The following is a 17,827-nucleotide window of genomic DNA, read 5'->3' on the forward strand; positions in this document are numbered from 1 at the left end:
TCCTTCAGGCATTCTTGAGATACTGTGTTAACAAGAATGCGATGAACGAAGTCACAGTGACCTTGACCTTGGACCAACAAAAATGTAATCAATTCATCCTTTCGTCCAAATAAACATTTTTGCCAAATCTGAACAAATTCCCTCAAGGTGTTCGAGATATTAAGAGATAAGGTCACAACAACCTTGAACTTTGACGTATCACCCCCAAAATCTAATCACTTCATTGCTGAGTCCAAGTGGACGTTTGTGCCAAATTTAGAAAGATACTACAAAGATACTGCATTCACGAGAATGCAATGGACCAAGTCACAGTGACCTTTACCTTTGAACTTTGACAACTAAATTCTTATCAATTCATCCTTGACTCAAAGTGGCTGTTTGTGCCAAATTTTAAGTAACTCTCAAGGTATTCTTGAGCTATCACCTTCACAAGAATGAGAGCAATACAAGGTCATAGTCACCCTGTCATTCAACCACCGAAATGTAATCAGTTTATTCTTGAGTCCGAGGGAACGTTTGTGCCAAACTAAAAATGAAAAAAATCCCTAAAGACATTCTTGAGATATCATGAGACAAGCGAGGTCGCAGTGACCTTTGACCAGTGAAATCTAATTACTTCATCATTTGAGTCAAAGTGAACATTTGCACCACATTTGAAGAAATATGTGGCACACAAGGTCACAGTGACCTTGATGTTTGCCTTTTGACCACCAAATTCTAATCACTTTATCCTTAAAAGTGGATGTTTGTGCCAAATTTGAAGATACTCTCTCAAGGTGTATTTGAGGCTGGCAAGAATGAGGCAGATGCAAGGTCATAGTGACTCTGACATTCGACCACAAAAATCTAATCAGATCATCCTTAAGTCCAGGGAAACGTTGGTGCCAAAAACAAACAAAAAAAAATATCCATAAAGGCATTCTTGAGATATCATGTTCGCTTGAGTGAGATGTAAATGGTCATACTGATCTTGATCTTTGAGATATGACCCACAAAATCTTGTCTTGTCTGACTCCAAGTGGATGTGTGCTATATATGAAGAAATGCCTTGAAGGCATTCTTGAGATATCGTGTTCACAAGAATGAGATGGACAGGCTACCTCATCACAGCTAAAGTCGTCACGGAGGCTAAAAAAAAAAATAAAAAATAAAAAAAAATTGTACAATTAACGTACACAATATAAATATTTTGCACTTTTTTCCTGCCAATTTCCTTATTTATTTTAAATTTTTTTCATTTTTTTCCTGTAATTTTTTTTAATAATTTCTTGCTCATTTTTTTGTCTCGTTTCTCATAAAGTTGCTCATTGCCTTTCATGTGTTCCTTAAACAACCAGGCCGGTCTGCTCAGGGTTTAAAGGGTTAATGAAGAAGAGTTTTGCTGTCAGTGTCGCTAACAGCAGAGGTATAGTGTTATTTCTGTCAGTTCATGTAATGAGAGCTTATATTTCTTACTTAGCTGAGAAACCGGTAACAGATATGCTTCTAAATGTTTTCTCCTCACCTGTCTAAAACCTCACGGCGTCACTCTGCGCTGCCTCGTGTGACATACGTGATGGCGGAAGGTATCCAAAACGACCATGAGGCAGTTTTCATCTTCATCTTTTGACAAATATGTGGAGAAAACTGTGAGATAGCAAACTGGAGTGACGAGAAATGTTAACGCAGAGCATCAGTCTTTTTTTTTCTGGTCAATAAACGGACTGAAACACTTCCAGCTGATCTGAAACATTTAACAACATGTGCTCATTCTTTATTTAAATAAATAATTTCAAACCTCAGCCGATGATCTTTTCCAGATTTAAAATCTATGAACCTTCATCTGCTGCGTTTACGTCCGAAAATAAGGCCGAGTTAAAAGAATCGATTCATCCGATTCAAATCAATCTTTATTTGAATGATCCAATATCGATTCATGAAATACGATCTTTTAGAACATGGTTTTTGTTCGGATGGAAGAAGCTTTACGATCGTTAATCTCGCCGCTGTTAAACTATGAAAGACTTTTTTACTAATATTCCTAACTCGGAATATCCTCGTGGAATATGCTGTTAAAGTGACTTGTTTTAAACGTATGGAGGACAAAAGCTGCAAAACAGTAAGTAAATGACTTCATAAATAAATATGCCAATAAATGTACCAAAAATAATATTAAAAATAAATGTAGGAATTAATTTACTATTAAAATGTGACATAAATTAATATTACTGTTTTAATGTGCATCTGTATTTACCGTTTTTATCTTTTTATTAACCCCCCACCAACTATTTAATTTTTAAACTTTTTTTTTTAAACTTTCAATTGTATTATTAAATGTATCTATTAACCTCACCAAACTTATTCATGGCCAAAAGTAAATGAATAAAAAGGTGAATTAAAAAAGAAATATCTGATATAACAGAATAAAAATATATTAAATTATCAAATATAAGTTTAATTGATATACTTGATAATAATGAAAAAATGACGAACTAAAAAATAAATACAAGGGAATATTAAAAAGTAAAATAAATGCATTTAATTTTCCCTTTTATTTATTCACATATTTTTTAATCATTTTTTAATTTAACAATTGTTGTATTTATTTTCCAATTATTGTCAGATCTATCTATTAATATTAGATAATTTATTTTATTTTAATTATAATAGATATTTCTGTTTAAATTTCCTTTTTTTATTTTCTAGAGGCCATAAATAAGTTTCATGACATTACCAGATACATTTGATAATACATTTTAAAGAATGAAAAAGAAAAAAATAAATTTAAGAATTTCTTAAAAAAGAAAAAAAAGTGAAAATTAAAAAGTTGGGAGTTAATAAAAATATCTTTCCCGTAAAAACTGTCACATTGAATCAATTAATTAATTCCTAAATTTAATTTTAAAAGTATTTACTTATTTCCCCAAACTTGTTAATGAGCAAAAGTAAATAAAGAAGCAAATTAAATCAGAAATATCCATTTACGTCACATTTTATCAATTTAAAAATGCCTAGGTTTGTTTTTAATATTATTCTGGTGCATTTTATCTCTTTTCAATTGATTTATTGAGTCATTTATTAATTTATTTTTGATTTTTGAAACTTCTATCCTCCATAAAATTCAGAATATTATCATATTTGGAATATTAGTGGAATATTAGTGTGCAGGTGGCGCTAAAAACTGCCAGCCGTGATTGCATCAATGTAACCATAGCAACAAACTGGCCAAACTGCTTAATGAGGTCTGTTGTCACGACAATAACGATCCAGCTTCACAGATCAGTGTGTTATAAATTATATTAACGAGCAATAAAGCCTAAAGTTTCACCATTATCGCACATTTAAGGCTCCTTGAAACCTTTTGACACATTAAATAAACGCCGGCTGCTGCAGTTAGTGTCAGTTTGTACCTTCAGGTCGGAGTAATAGAATCAAGTGGCTCCACTCACAAGTCAAAATAAAAACACATAAATATGGCAGCAAAACAAACGGGTGTGTTAGCCCGAACACAAAGTGCGTCAGTCAATAAAATGAACGTTACAGTTTCACGTCAGGGTTCAGTGACGCTGAACTTCAAACACCTTCGAGCTCATGGTCGTGGTCCCATTGTTTTAAAGTACCATTTATCAAAAAAAAAAAAAGATTCGAAGATTTCAACAAAATTCTGCACTTTTCATTGATTTTCATCTTTAATGCAGATTTTGAGGCCAAACCGAGAATATGATGTCATTCACAAAAAGGTGTGTGTGAAACAGAGTTTTGTCCTCTTCAGGGATACTCGCATATTGGCATGAGTCGATAGATGGCCGATACAGCGGCCGATGTTTTGTTCATGTGTTTTCACATTCGTTTTCCGTAACTGCAAAAAAATGTTGTGAGTTTACGATTCTTTTTTGTATTTGTGGAAATTGTTTTATATTTACACATTAACACACTGATTGTCACAAATCTGTCTCCATACACAAATTCCACCTGTTAAAAACATCTGAATACGTTTAATTAATTTACAAATAAATAAGAAAAAACTGAGAATATCTTACAAACATTTACAATTTTCAAAAGGATATTTGTGAATCCAGCTTTTATTTCTAAATCTCAATTCTACGTTTGGGCATGTGCATTTTACGCACACGAAATCTTTTTCTTAATTTTTGGAATTTGTGCGTTTGCAGATCTGTTATATAACTGCAAAATATTTTTATGACTTTAAATTTAAAATTTTTTGTATTATGTGAAAGTTATTATATTTATTACATTTACAGTAGAAGTGGTTGCAAAAATAATGTCGCAATTTTTTTAGGCTATATCACGATACACAATATATATTGTATCATTATTTAAAAATCTCTTAAGTACAGACAATTTATTTATGGAGTCCCCTATTTATTTCCTCAAACTCAAAACAAATGGGCAACAATTTTAATAATTAATCCCTTACACCTCTTTTGAAATGTGAGGTTATTTTCAAACACACCTTTTTCTGACTGAGATGATATTCCATACGTCCAGTTTCTGTTTGACCAGACATGATTAGTGTCAAATTCATTTCCTACAAGAGCGACTCACTGACACGTCCTCACACTTGACCACGGCTTCGTCTTCAGGTTGTAAATAATTCTTCATCAGTCTTTCAGGCTTTCTAAATGTGTTCATTAAACGAGCAGCACTAAACCAACGAGTGCGAGTGTTGATCACGACACTGTTGAAACTGAAGAACCAGAGTTTGGCACTCTGAACGTTAACGAAGCTAAACTCTCCGCACTGTTAGAGACATGCGCTGTGTTTTCTGATGACGATAGTACGGAAATATGGAGGACAAAAAGTATCAATAAATTAATAAATACAGGAATAATTAATAAGTAAAAGAATAAATAAATACAGAAATAAACAAATGCAAAATATAAATAAAACAGGAAAATGCAAAAGCAAATAAATATAGTCGTACAAAAATGTAGAAATAAATTTAATCATTATTTTTTTTTAGAATTTCAACTGCATTTATTTATTTATTTTGGTATTTATTTATTCTTTAATGTATCTATTTCCATATTTATTTAACTATTTCTTTTTTTAATTATATATTCATTTATTTATTTATTTATTGATACTCAACCTCCCGATCAGCTCTACAGTTTTTTCAATGACAACATGCCATGTGTTTTCAGATAATGATTGTAAGGAAATACGGAGGACAAAGAATATCAATAAACAAGTAAATACAGGAATAAAAAAATAAATAAATATGGAAACTAATAAAATAATACATGCTGAAGTAAATACAAAATAAATACAGAAATAACTCAATAAAAGAATAAATAAAAAAACAAAAAAATACAGAAATTACAAAATGTAGTCGTACTTGTAAATGTAAAATGTATTAATTTAATAAATAATTAATTTCAAAGTCATTAATTTTTGTTTTTAAATGTAAATTATCAAGTTTTACTTATTCATGCATTCATTTATTTCTGTAATTATTTCAGCTTTTTTTTATTTATTTATTTATTCCCATATTTCTTTATTTATTTCTGGTTTTATTTTTACATTTATTTATTTATTCATTGATACTCGAGTAATTTTTCGTCCTCCATAAAGAAGCGTTAAACTTTTTCTGTCTTCTGTTTTCAGTCTGCAAACAATAAAAGGTCTGAGGGTCTGAAATGTTGAAGCCATGAACGTTTTAGCTGAAGTCAGTTCCTCCAGCGCAGTCACACTGAGCACACGCGGAGCTGTGGTCACTACAGGTGGGTGAGGACTTGCCTGTCAGGAGGTGGGAGGGGCTTATTAATCACAGGTTGCAGTACAGTAGCGTCGCACCACTTTCACCTATTTACACCGTTGCACGAGTGAAGCACGTGTCTCATCTGCTAGTTGAACATGATGGACTCTGGATCCTGGTTCATCATCTGAGCCATGTGGCGCAGGACGTCCTTCTTGGTGATGATGCCCAGGAGGCGCCTGAACAGACATGAAATCATACAAAGATCAGTTCATGACAAAAAGAAGGAAATATGAAATAAATACATTCAAAGGTTAATTACGAAAAAAAACTGACTCCATAAATAAATCGAGATGCCATTAAATGTACCAAGAAATTCAAAATTAAATGCAGGCATTAATTAATTGATAACATTTCACATAAATTTGATATTTCTGTGATAATTTGCTTTTTAATTCATTTATCTTTGGTCATAATTAAGGGAATAATTGAGGGAAAATAATATGGGAATAAATACATGTATAAATAAATTTAGAAAAACTAAGAAATAATATATTGCATAAATAAATACATTTAAAATAAATAGAAATAAATAAATGACTCCATAAATAAATTAATAACATTCAAATGTTCCACAAATAATATTAAAAATAAATGTAGGCATTAACTAACTGACAAAATGTTTAAATCATATATATGAATGAATTAATTACATCAATTTAAATAAAGAAAAATGAATAAATTACATTATAAATAAAATAATATAGCACTTAATGTATAAACAATATTATTGAAAATAAATGTAAGGATTAATGAAGTGATAAAATGTGTAATGTGTTAATCTATTAACCTTGCTAATAAATACATTTGAAAAAATAAAAATGCAAAAGAAATATATTTAAAAATTAATTAAAATTATTCATCAAATTTAAAAGAATTAATTAAAAAATAATTTAAAAGAAAAAAGAAAAAGAGGCAAAAATATATAAATCTGAAAAATGAATAAAAATAAATAATTAAGTTGAATATAATAACAAACAATCATTAAATAAATGGTAAAATTAAACAGAAAAGTAACAACAACAAAACATTTTATTTAATTAATTTAAATAAAGAATTACAAATAATAAAGCTAATTTATGTCACATTTATCAATTAGTTATGCAAACATTTATTTTTAATATTTCCGGAACATTTAATGGCATTTTAATTTATTGATTTAGTGATTAATATTTTTTCTTATTTTGCCGTTTTCCATACACCTCAGGTCTTTTACTATTTTCTGGCATTTTAAATAATAAAATAATGAAACAAACAAATGGTTTTAGATCAATAAATGTTTCCATCCTTCGCCTACAAATGTTGACTGGTGAAATTTTCATTTACATTTAAATCACCATATTTTGAGTTTATTCAACAACAACAACGACACTATGTTGTTGTTCTTACCCGCTCCTGGTGACGAGACACTGGCGGAGGCCCAGCTTGCGGAAGATGTCCACCACCGTCTCCATGGGCGTGTGGTCGGTGACGGTGAAGGGGCTGAGGTTCAGGATGCGGCGCAGCTTCAGCGGCTGCGGGTTGCTGGCCGGCAGCTGCGGCGCGTCCTCAGTGAAGTAGACCACAGAGCTGCTCACCACGCCGTCCTGCTTCTGACGGGCGTTCTCTGTGGACGGAGAGGAAGGGGAGGAGTCTGTTAAAACGTCTAGGGAAATGAATCTGCGCCCTGATGACAGTCGAGCTGAGCGCCGTCAGAGCTGAACAGGTTTAACCGACTTACTGATGGCAAGGGTGAGGTCACGGCGCTGAACGAAGCCGATGAGCCTCTCCGACTCTCTGGACACGACCACGGGGAACCCGTTATAGTCTGTGTCTTTGATCAGCGTCTCCACGTCCTCCACCGTGGTGGTGTCCTGCGTGAGGACGGCCAGAGGGGGGTCGTTCCTGCGGGGCCGCATCACGTCCGTGGCGAGGGTGCGGTGGGTGAACTCGTCCCTGACGTCCAGGTACGGGTACCCGTTGAGCTGGATGTGCGACTCGTAGATGCCCTCCTTCCCGAAGGCGTCCGCCACCCACTTGCTGGTGACGGCGGCGGCCATCAGGGGGACGATGTACTCCAACCCGCCCGTGAGCTCAAACATGATGACCACCAGGGACACGGTCATCCTGGTCACGCCGCCTGAACAGACACAATCACTTATTGTCAACAAGTTAGTGGAAATCAGCACGCCAACATTTTTGACATCATCATCTGTGAACAGTTTAAACTCACCCAGACAGGCGGCGGCGCCCACCATGGCGTACAGTCCAGGTGTGACACAGTCAGCGCCGGGCCGGCACCAGTTCTTGAAGATGATCCAGTCGTGGTGGTGGTACGCCATCTGCTCCACGGCGATCCCCACGATGCGTCCTGCGATGGCTCCCACCGCCATGCTGGGGATGAAGAGACCTGACGGGATCTGGAGAGGAAACGGAGACGAGAGGAACGTCAGATTTTAACCACACATGTGACATCATTGTTCTGTTGACGCAGAGACGTGTTCCTCGTCCTGACCTTCATGCCGAAGGTGAAGATGGTGATGACGATCTTGAAGACGAGAGCGAGGGCGAGCTGCCACAGGGCGTTGTAGACCCCGGGCCCCGCCGGTCGGTCTGGGATGTCGTCCACCGGCCGACTCATGTTGGGGTTGTTGATGTAATCGCAGAGCTGCGACGACTCCAGCGCGCCGCAGTCGTTGAAGAGCTCCGAGATGAGCTCGCTGGTGCTGCGGCGGGTATACGGGTTAGGGTACGCCAGCACGGCGGTGATTCCCGTCACGGCGATGACCTCCAGCACCGGGTACTTCCCCAGCTGGGTGGTCTTCCTGCGCCGGCACCAGGCGATGTTGGCCCGGATGAAGAGCGTCCCCCAGAGGCCGCCGAACACGCCCAGCAGGATGAACGGCACCAGCTCGGCCATGTACCACGGCGTGTGGTACTCCACGTAGAACAGCACCAGGCGGCTGTTGCCAAACGGGTTGATGGAGCGCAGCGTGAAGGCCGCGACCAGGGCGGCGAAGAAGGAGCGCCACAGAGTCTTCAGAGGGAAGTAGTAACTGACCTGCAGAGAGACAGGTCGTCAGAGCACAATACGAAACGGGCTCAAATGACAATGACATCATTCATCACGATCATCTCTGTGGCGATGTATCGTCCAACACCAGCAGGTACTGTGACAGACGAGATCACAGGTCGTGCGTACACACACACACACACACACACACACACACAGCAGGTGATTTCTAACAAACCTCTTCCAGGCTGAACAGAACTCCTCCGATAGGCGCTCCAAAGGCCACCGACACACCGGCTGCTGCTGCAGCTGATAACACCTGAAAGGTCAGAGGTCAGTGTCAGAAGTGTTTCCTGACCATCTGCTAGTGAAACCACTCAACACGCATTTCAGACATCCTCGACGACACACATGGTTATGAAGGCTGGGCGATATATCAGAAAAATAATAAGAAGAAGAAATTTAAAAATAAATGTAAATATACAAAAAATAAATAAATGACTCTAATTAATAAATCAATATGACGTTAAATGTACCAAACATAATTTTAAACATAAATGCAACCATTGATTAATTTATAAAATGGAACATAAATTGATATTTTTGTTTTCGTCTATTTTTTAATTTATTTACCTTTGATAATACATAAATTTAAGAAAGAAATTAGGGGACAAATGCTAACAAATAAAAAATATATATATTTTTAAAAATGCAATAATAATTAATAATTATTAAATTTAAAAGAATTAATACAATTAATACAAATAATTTAAAATAAATTCAAAGTAATAGTAAAAATAATACTACTATTAAAATTATAATATAATATAGATATATTGTGAAAATAATACACAAATTAATAAATGAAAAAAATAAACACGTAAATACATCAATTTAAAAATAAATGTAAATATATATAAAAAATAAATAAATGACTCTAATTAATAAATCAATGTTCCATTAAATAATTTAAAATAAATTAGAAGTAATAGCAAAAATATACAAATTTTAAAAACTGTTAAAATAAATAATTAATCAAGTTAAATCTATCAATAATACTACTATTAAAATTATAATATAATACAGATATATCGGGAAAATAATACACAATAAATGAAAAAAATAAACACTTAAATACATCAATTCAAAAATAAATGTAAATATATATAAAAAATAAATAAATGACTAATTAATAAATCAATGTGCCATTAAATAATTTAAAATAAATTAGAAGTAATTGCAATTTTTTTTAAATGATTAAAATAAATAATCAAATCAAGTTAAATCTATCTATAATAATAAATAATATAGATATATCAGGGAAAATAATACACAAATTAATAAATGAAAAATAAATAAACACATAAATACATCAATTTAAAAATAAATGTATGTGTGTATATATATATACATATATATACACACATAAACTAATGAATGACTCCAATTAATAAATCAACATGCCATTAAATGAACCAAACATAATTTAAAAAAAAATGCAGCCATTGATTAATTTTGAAAATGTATTTCTGTTTGAGTCTACTTTTTAATTTATTTACCTGTGGTAAGAAATAAATCTCAGGAAAAAAATTAGAGGGAAAATGCCAATAAAAAAAAGAAAGAAATGCAATAATACTTAATTAAAATCAATTAATTACTAAATTCAAAAGAATTACATTAAATCAAAACAGACAAAAAAATTAATAAATTAGAAATAATTGCAAAAATATACAAGTTTTGAATATGATTAAAATAAATAAAAATGTAATAATAAAAATAAAAATTAAATACACAAATAAATAAAAAAAATGGGAAAATTAAACAAGAACATAAGAGAACAATTAAAGTACATTTAATTATTTAAATGAGGAATTATAAAAAAGGTAAATAATGTAAATCAAAAGAACAAATTGGCGAAATAACGACGACGTACGATGTATCGATACTTTTTCAAGCAAGATACAAATTTAGACACCGATGTTTATGAACCCATGTCCTTCAGTGGAGACAAAGCTTTGATTGGCTTTAATAGGAAACAATAAATCGTAAAGCCTCCACACACTGTGAGATTCATCCTGGCGTCACGTACCTCTCTGCGTTTGCCCTCGTTCTTGCTGTACTTGGAGAAGAGGCTGCAGAAGAGGTTTCCGCAGCAACACGCCACGTGGACCAGAGGACCCTCCTTCCCCAGGCTGAGACCCGACGACACCGCCAGCACCAGGGTGACCGTCTTGATCAGCAGCGTCCATTTCCCCAGGTAGCCCCGGATGATGAAGCCGCTCAGGATCGTCTTGATCTGCACACAAACATATATTATTATTATTTGAGCGGCGGCGAGACATGTCACTGCGGCGACTGTGTTTGACCTCTCACCTCTGGGATCCCTGAGCCGCAGGCGTACGGAGCAAAGACTCGAACCAGTGACACGGCCAGGAAGGAAAAGAGCAGCGCCCACAGGATGTACAGGAAGTAGTTCAACACGTACGCCCCCGCCCCCTGAGAGGGAGGGAGGGAGGGAGAGAGGGAGGAGAGAAGAAAGAAGGAGAGGGAGGGATGGATGGAGGGAGCAATTAATGATAGAGAAAGGAAGGATGGAAGGAGGAAGGGAGGAAAGAAGTGGCAAAGGAGAGAGGAGAGAGGGAGGAAGGAATAAGGTGGGAGGGAGGGAGGGATGAGGGAAAAGGGAGGAGAGAGGAAAGAAGAAGGACGGAGGGATGATTGATAGAGAAAGGAAGGATGGAAGAAGGAAGGGAGGAAAGGAGGGACAAAACTGAGAGGAGGAAGGACAGAGGGAGGAAGGACAGAGGATACTAATTAAGTCAACTCAAAATGATGATGTCACTGATGAGGTCTGACCTCGGCGTGGCCTGTCATAAGCTCCGCCCACTTCTGCCACTGAGGACACTTGTCTCGGTCGTCGAAGGTGGTCTCGTTGGACGTCCAGCAGCACTGCTCGTGGCTGTACCAGAACGCCGACAGACACACGCCCTCCTTCAGGTCTGTCATCCAGTCCACCGCCAGGTCGATCACGCCGGCCAGCGTTCCTGCAGGACGCACCACACGTCACGATTATCAGACGAAAAGGGGACATTATGAGACAACAACTAATTTTGTGTTGTTACATTTTTACGAGATATAGTCATGTTATAATGAGATATTTATATGAGATGTATCCATGTTATAATGAAACATTTTTACGAGATATATTCATGTTACAAAGAGATAATGAGATATTTTTACGGGATATATCCATGTTATAATGCAGTATCTTTACGAGATATATTCATGTTATAATGATATTTTTTTTTTTTTTAATTTATTTATTTATTTATTTTTTACGAGATATGTTCACGTTATAATGAGATATTTCACGAGATATATTCATGCTATAATGAGATTTTTATACGAGATGTATCCATGTTATGATGAGATATTTTTACGCGATATATTCGTGTTATAATGGGATATTTTTACGAGATACATTTATGTTATGAGATATTTTTATGACATACATTCATGCTATAATGAGATATGTATACGAGATGTATCCATGTTATAATGAAACATTTTTACAAGAGATATTTTTTTAGAGAGAGAGAGAGAGAGAGAGAGAGATTCGTGTTATAATGAAATATTTTTACAAGATATATTTGTGTTATAATGAGATATTTTTATGACATACATTCATGTTATGATATTTATTTTTTACATTTTTGCGAGATGTATTCATGTTATAACGATTTTATTTTTTTATTTATGTATTTTTATACATTTTTACGAGATATATTCATGGTATAATGACATATTTTTACATTTGTGAGATATATTCACGTTATGACAAGATATTTTACATTTTTTTTTTACTAGACAAATTCATGTTATGAGATATTTAACATTTTACGAGATACATTCATGCTTTAACGAGACATTTTTACATTTTTTGCAAGACATATTCATGTTATGACGAAATATTTTTACATTTGTGAGATATATTCATTTTATGACAAGATATTTTACATTTTTTTACGAGATGCATTCATGTTACAATGAGATATTTTTACGTAATTTTTTTTTTTTACGAGATATAGTCATGTTATGAGATATTTTTAAATTTTTTACGATATATTCACGCTTTAACAAGACATTTTTTTGCATGATTCATATTATTACAAAATATTTTTACATTCGTACGAAATATATTCATGTTATGACAAGATATTTTACATTTTTACGAGATATATTCACGCTTTAACCAGAAATTTGTACATTTTCACGCCGGCCAGCGTTCCTGCAGGACGCACCACACGTCACAATTATCAGACGAAAAGGGGACATTATGAGACAACAACTAATTTTGTGTTGAATAATGAAAAACTGAGCGTGATGAGATCAGACGTGGATCAGTTTGGTCCTGACTGACCTGAGAGCAGCCCGATGAGCAGCATCACCACCCATCCTGACCAGGCGTCCAGCAGACTCTTGATCAGCTCCCAGATGGACTCTTTACTCTTACTGGTGATCTGTTGGACAGACGACGAGCAGATAATTAAAAACTTAATGAACCACTCTTCAAACATCAGCACTCATATCAAACCGGGTCAAACCTTGCGGTGGCGGTCCGTATCTCTGGACTTCTCCCTCAGCCAGTCGATGGTGTGGAAGTCTTCGTACGTGCCCACGTCAGGAAAAGGCTCGTCCAGGAAATCCATCAAGTTTCCAGCGCCGTTCATCTCCTCCGTGGGCGTGGCGCTGCTGACACCTGGCAGACAGGAGCACATGGTCACACTGCTGAACACCTGCCCGGTCCCACCCCTGACTTTCAGAGGCTGTAGGTGGCTGAGGTTTAAAGCTACAGAGATGATACTGGGATCACATGAAACTAGAGGACCTCAGGAATCCATCCGCCCCAGCCATGTTGTGCTGGCTTCCTGGAGAGGGCCTCAAGATATCTGAATGAAATGAGTGTGAAACTTTACAGACACAACCTGGAGACCTTCAGCATTCAGAGGATGGATGGTTTTCATACCTATACTGACAATAAGGGGGTTTCTCTGCAGTTTCCAGAACAGAATCCACCAAATATCAAAAGTTTTTGATCCTAAATGACAGCAGGGATTTTCCTGCGGTGTTCCTCACGGCCTTGGTGTCTTAATGTGGAAATCTGGACCATTTTTTAATCATATACTCCCATTGTAATGTCCTCAGCCCCTGTACACTCTTTCACACACTGACACCAAAACATAGTGTTTATTACAGATGCATGACGGGAAACAATGACCCACAGCACTGAGCTGCATCTTAAATCAACCTCTAACTACCTCTATGTGACACACACTGTGAACCTGCTGTGTGTCCAGAAAGACCCCGTGTCCCCTCCCCACAGACACTAGTGTGTCTCCAGTCTGCGGCTCTCAGAGGGTTAAACTCTCCGCTGCTCGCGCGCGTCTGCTTTGTTTCTCGTGTCTTCGTGGTGACTGAGGTTTAGCTAACATCGTTATAGCTGTGGGTGGATCCACAGAGGAGCGCTGTCACGGTAAAGACCACAGACACGCGTTTATTTACGTTAGCAGCTGTTAGCTGTAGCGTTAGCATCCTGTGGCTAAGCTAGCTGGATAAAGTCGTCTGTTACCTTCACCGGCCTCCATCTTGAAGTCCGTCCTGACGGCTGCGGCCGGAAATGTCTCTGTTTGAATCGAAAACTTATTTAACGTCGACGCTGTTTTGCATTTTAGCGTTCTGATAACGAGAAATGACGCGTTAACTGTCAAGAAATAAACAGCAGAGAGCGTCAGAGAGGATCCCCCACAATGCACCGCGCATGCATGGCGGCTGGCAAACCGGCTTTCAGGCGCGTTACCGCCACCTAGCGGGCTGGATGTAGAGCAGCAAGCACAACAATTAATTAAATTAAATTAAATTAAATTAAAAATAAAATAAAAATAGAAAAATAATTTCTCTCTATTATTCCTGATCCTATAAAATAATTAAACAGAAGCTTATGAACACTCCTTGATGTCTTACAACCACCAAAAAGACAGTGGTGTTACATGTGGTGGCCACATGTTTGTTGTCATTTTATATCTCCTCTATACACAAGTTATTTTGTGTCCCTCTTCCTGTCTTTCCTCTTTCCTGCATTTATTCGCCCCTGCAGAGACATAAAACGCATTATTTACCTTCTGGTCTTTTCTTCTGCACCTAAACATGCAAACATGCAGTGTTTCAATCAGTCAGTATAATTTATAAAGCCCAATATCACAGCTGAGGGAAGAAAGAAAGAAAGAAAGAAAGAAAGAAAGGCACCACACAGCCCACTCAGCGGCGCCGCACGTGGCCGCCAGGTGGCGCGATGACATCACTGATTGCAGACGAGATGACGAAGTGATGAAGTGATGAAGGTGGAGAACAGACGGAGGTGTCAGGGAGCTGCAGGGTGCTGCTGGACCGTCAGAGACACGAGATAAATTAAGTTATTATGATTAACATATCAATTAAGACAGAGCGCGAGACACCTGCTGGAGACACGTCACCGTGTGTTGTCCTGTTGGAGGAGCGCCTTCAGGTCAGTCAGAGGAGCTGAGGAGTTCTAATTATGTGCTGCATGTTCTGTGACAGCTACATGACGTTGTTTGTATTTTACAGCCTAATAACGTTAATTGAACTTAATTTGAAAGTGTTTCAGGTGAATTTAAATGAGTTGTAATTCTTCAGGCTGGATACAACAATAATTACATACTAAAAAAATGAATTATTAAAAGTCAAATTAAAAGAAGATCTGCCTCTGTAGCTGCAGCTAAAGATTGTTTTCATTATTCATTATCTTTCAATGATTTTCTTGCTTAATATCTTTTTTCTTTTTTTTGATCTATTAAAAATGGTAAAATATTAAAAGTTAAAATATTCAGATATTCAGATATTCAGATCCAACCAACAGTCCAAAATCTGAAGATATTTTGTGAAAATATTTTTATGAGATCTTGTAAAAATGTAAAAAAAAAAATAAATAAAAAAAATCATATATTCTCATCATAGCGTGAATATATTTTGTAAAAATGTCTCGTTTAAGCATGAATATATCTCGCCAAAAATGTAAAAATATCTCATTATAACATGAATATATTTCGTTAAAAAATAAATAAATAAATAAATAAATAAATAAATAATAATGTTAAAAAAAAAAAAATCTCATAACATGGATATAGTCACGCTATAGAGACATTCTGACATTTTTTAACGAGATATATTCATGTTATAATGAGATATTTTTTCATTTTTGGCGAGATATATTCACGCTTTATTGAGACATTTTTACATTTGTACAAGATATATTCATGATTTGACAAGACCTTTTTTATTTTTAAATCTTGTAAAAATGTAAAAATGTCTTGTTAAAGTGTGAATATATCTCGTTAAACTGTAAAGAATCTCATTACAACATGAATATATCTCGTTGAACTGTAAAGAAATCTCATTACAACATGAATATATCTTGTACAAATGTAAAAATGTCTCATTACACCATGAATATATTCACACTTTAACGAGATATTCTGACATTTCTACAAGATATATTCATGTTATAATGAGATAATTTTACATTTTGGCTTTTACGAGACATTTTTTAATTTTTATGAGATCTTGTAAAAATGTAAAAACAATCTCATTATAGCATGAATATATTTTGTAAAAATGTAAAAATGTCTCATTTAAGCATGAATATATTCACGCTTTAAAGAGACACTTTTCCATTTTTACGAGATATTTTCATGTGATAACAGGATGTTTTCACTTTAAAGCAAGAATTTTTGTACAACAAAATAAACTACATTATAATTATTGTTATATTATTGACTGTTTCATAGTGAGCTGATGTTGATGGAGCCCACTGACCAGGAGGCAACATGGACGCCATGGACTGCAGACAGCACCTGAGAGTGTCAGCAGGAAGGATGAGGTGGTGGAGGGAGGTGGACATGTGGAGAGGCAGCGAGCAGCAGAGGAGAGAGGGAGAGGAGGAGGAGGAGCTGGTGGAGGTGCTGCTCCGAGGCAAAGCACCCTGGGGCTTCACCCTGAGGGGAGGCAGCGAGCACAGAGAGCCTCTGCTCATCACCAAGGTGAGACGTGGTTTCATGCCAGCAGCATTTTCTGTCCCATCAAGAGAAGCTTCAGAGCCTCACGTTACAGGAGCTGGAGCAGAGAACATCTGGTAACATCGTGTTGGAAAAATAGTGAAATGAACCAGTTGGAAACGTAAGTATTAAATGCATGATTGGACGGCCCGGAGAAACAAATCATCCCTGCAGCTCTGCTTTTAAGCTGGACATCACCAGTGTGCGAGGTTTTACACTTGAGGGTGAAAGTTTGGACTCTAATATCATCGCTCCAGTTGGGTCAGTCAGCTGCAGCGGCAAGGTTAAAGGTCAAGACTCTCACATGGAGCAGTGCACCTCCACCTACCTCAGGTTACAGGCTTTAAATATTCATCAGAGCTCTCAGGTTGCAGCCACCACCTGAGGATGAAATAGCACCCACCTGAAAGGATGGCTGATAGAAACTGTTGCTGTTCCTCCTTTATGGAAACATTTTATCACTCAGTGGTTTGCTTTGTTTGATCTGCTTTTTCTCTTCCCTGTCTGTGTTCGTGCACCAAAACACCAGGACAAATACTCACCTGACGCCTGTGAGAGCCCACGAGGCAGTAAACTTGAATCTGACGATAGTGCCATGTACCTGTGTACTTTAACAGCATACTGTAGTGTAAAGGTTCTTTTCTTCACTGCACATGTATTTACAAATTTACAAGAAAAAAAATTCAGTGTCTGACATTAGAGCCATAAATTTACACTAAAATATAATCATCATTTCTGTGATGAAATTTAAAAATTAACAAGAATTTTTTGTTTTTTTACAAGGACTTGATCCAACATTGCAAAGTAAAGCGATTTGGTTCATGGCACACACACAAAAAGTTTCAGTTTTTTTCTTACAAAGTTATGACTTTATAATCTCAGAGAATATTATTTCGTTTCATTTCATTTCATTTCATTTTATTTCCATTTTATTTTATTTTGTTTTAT

The 17,827-nt window shown here is 36.1% G+C and overlaps 2 protein-coding genes across 2 annotated transcripts in view; one reads left to right on the forward strand and one right to left on the reverse strand.

Moving 5' to 3' along the window:
* Positions 1–3,607: 3,607 nt before the first annotated feature.
* Positions 3,608–14,765, reverse strand: LOC125884820 (H(+)/Cl(-) exchange transporter 4). Its single transcript, XM_049570062.1, has 12 exons — positions 14,380–14,765; positions 13,355–13,509; positions 13,171–13,270; positions 11,607–11,794; positions 11,124–11,246; positions 10,840–11,046; positions 8,989–9,069; positions 8,253–8,798; positions 7,971–8,157; positions 7,479–7,877; positions 7,148–7,364; positions 3,608–5,937 (listed from the first exon to the last, which is right to left on the reverse strand). The coding sequence occupies exons 1-12, from the start codon at positions 14,393–14,395 to the stop codon at positions 5,847–5,849; spliced, it is 2,310 nt and encodes a 769-aa protein (XP_049426019.1). The 5' UTR covers positions 14,396–14,765; the 3' UTR covers positions 3,608–5,846.
* A 1,886-nt stretch (positions 14,766–16,651) lies between these two features.
* The window catches only part of LOC125884804 (protein Shroom2-like), a 32,458-nt gene continuing 31,282 nt past the window's right edge, over positions 16,652–17,827 (forward strand). The window contains exon 1 of the mRNA XM_049570040.1: positions 16,652–16,864. Within this exon, the coding sequence (XP_049425997.1) occupies positions 16,652–16,864 (213 nt within the window). The remainder of the gene's footprint in view (positions 16,865–17,827) is intronic.

The sequence above is a fragment of the Epinephelus fuscoguttatus genome, linkage group LG24 (assembly GCF_011397635.1).
Source record: "Epinephelus fuscoguttatus linkage group LG24, E.fuscoguttatus.final_Chr_v1".
Taxonomy (NCBI): domain Eukaryota; kingdom Metazoa; phylum Chordata; class Actinopteri; order Perciformes; family Serranidae; genus Epinephelus; species Epinephelus fuscoguttatus.

What these genes read in the sequence shown, in the direction of transcription:
- LOC125884820 (XM_049570062.1), bottom strand. An exon ending in ACGAGGGCAAACGCAGAGAG is followed by an intron (nt 9,070 to 10,839) that starts GTACGTGACGCC and finishes CTGACCTTTCAG; the next exon opens with GTGTTATCAGCTGCAGCAGC. An exon ending in TCTTCACCTTCGGCATGAAG is followed by an intron (nt 8,158 to 8,252) that starts GTCAGGACGAGG and finishes TTTCCTCTCCAG; the next exon opens with ATCCCGTCAGGTCTCTTCAT.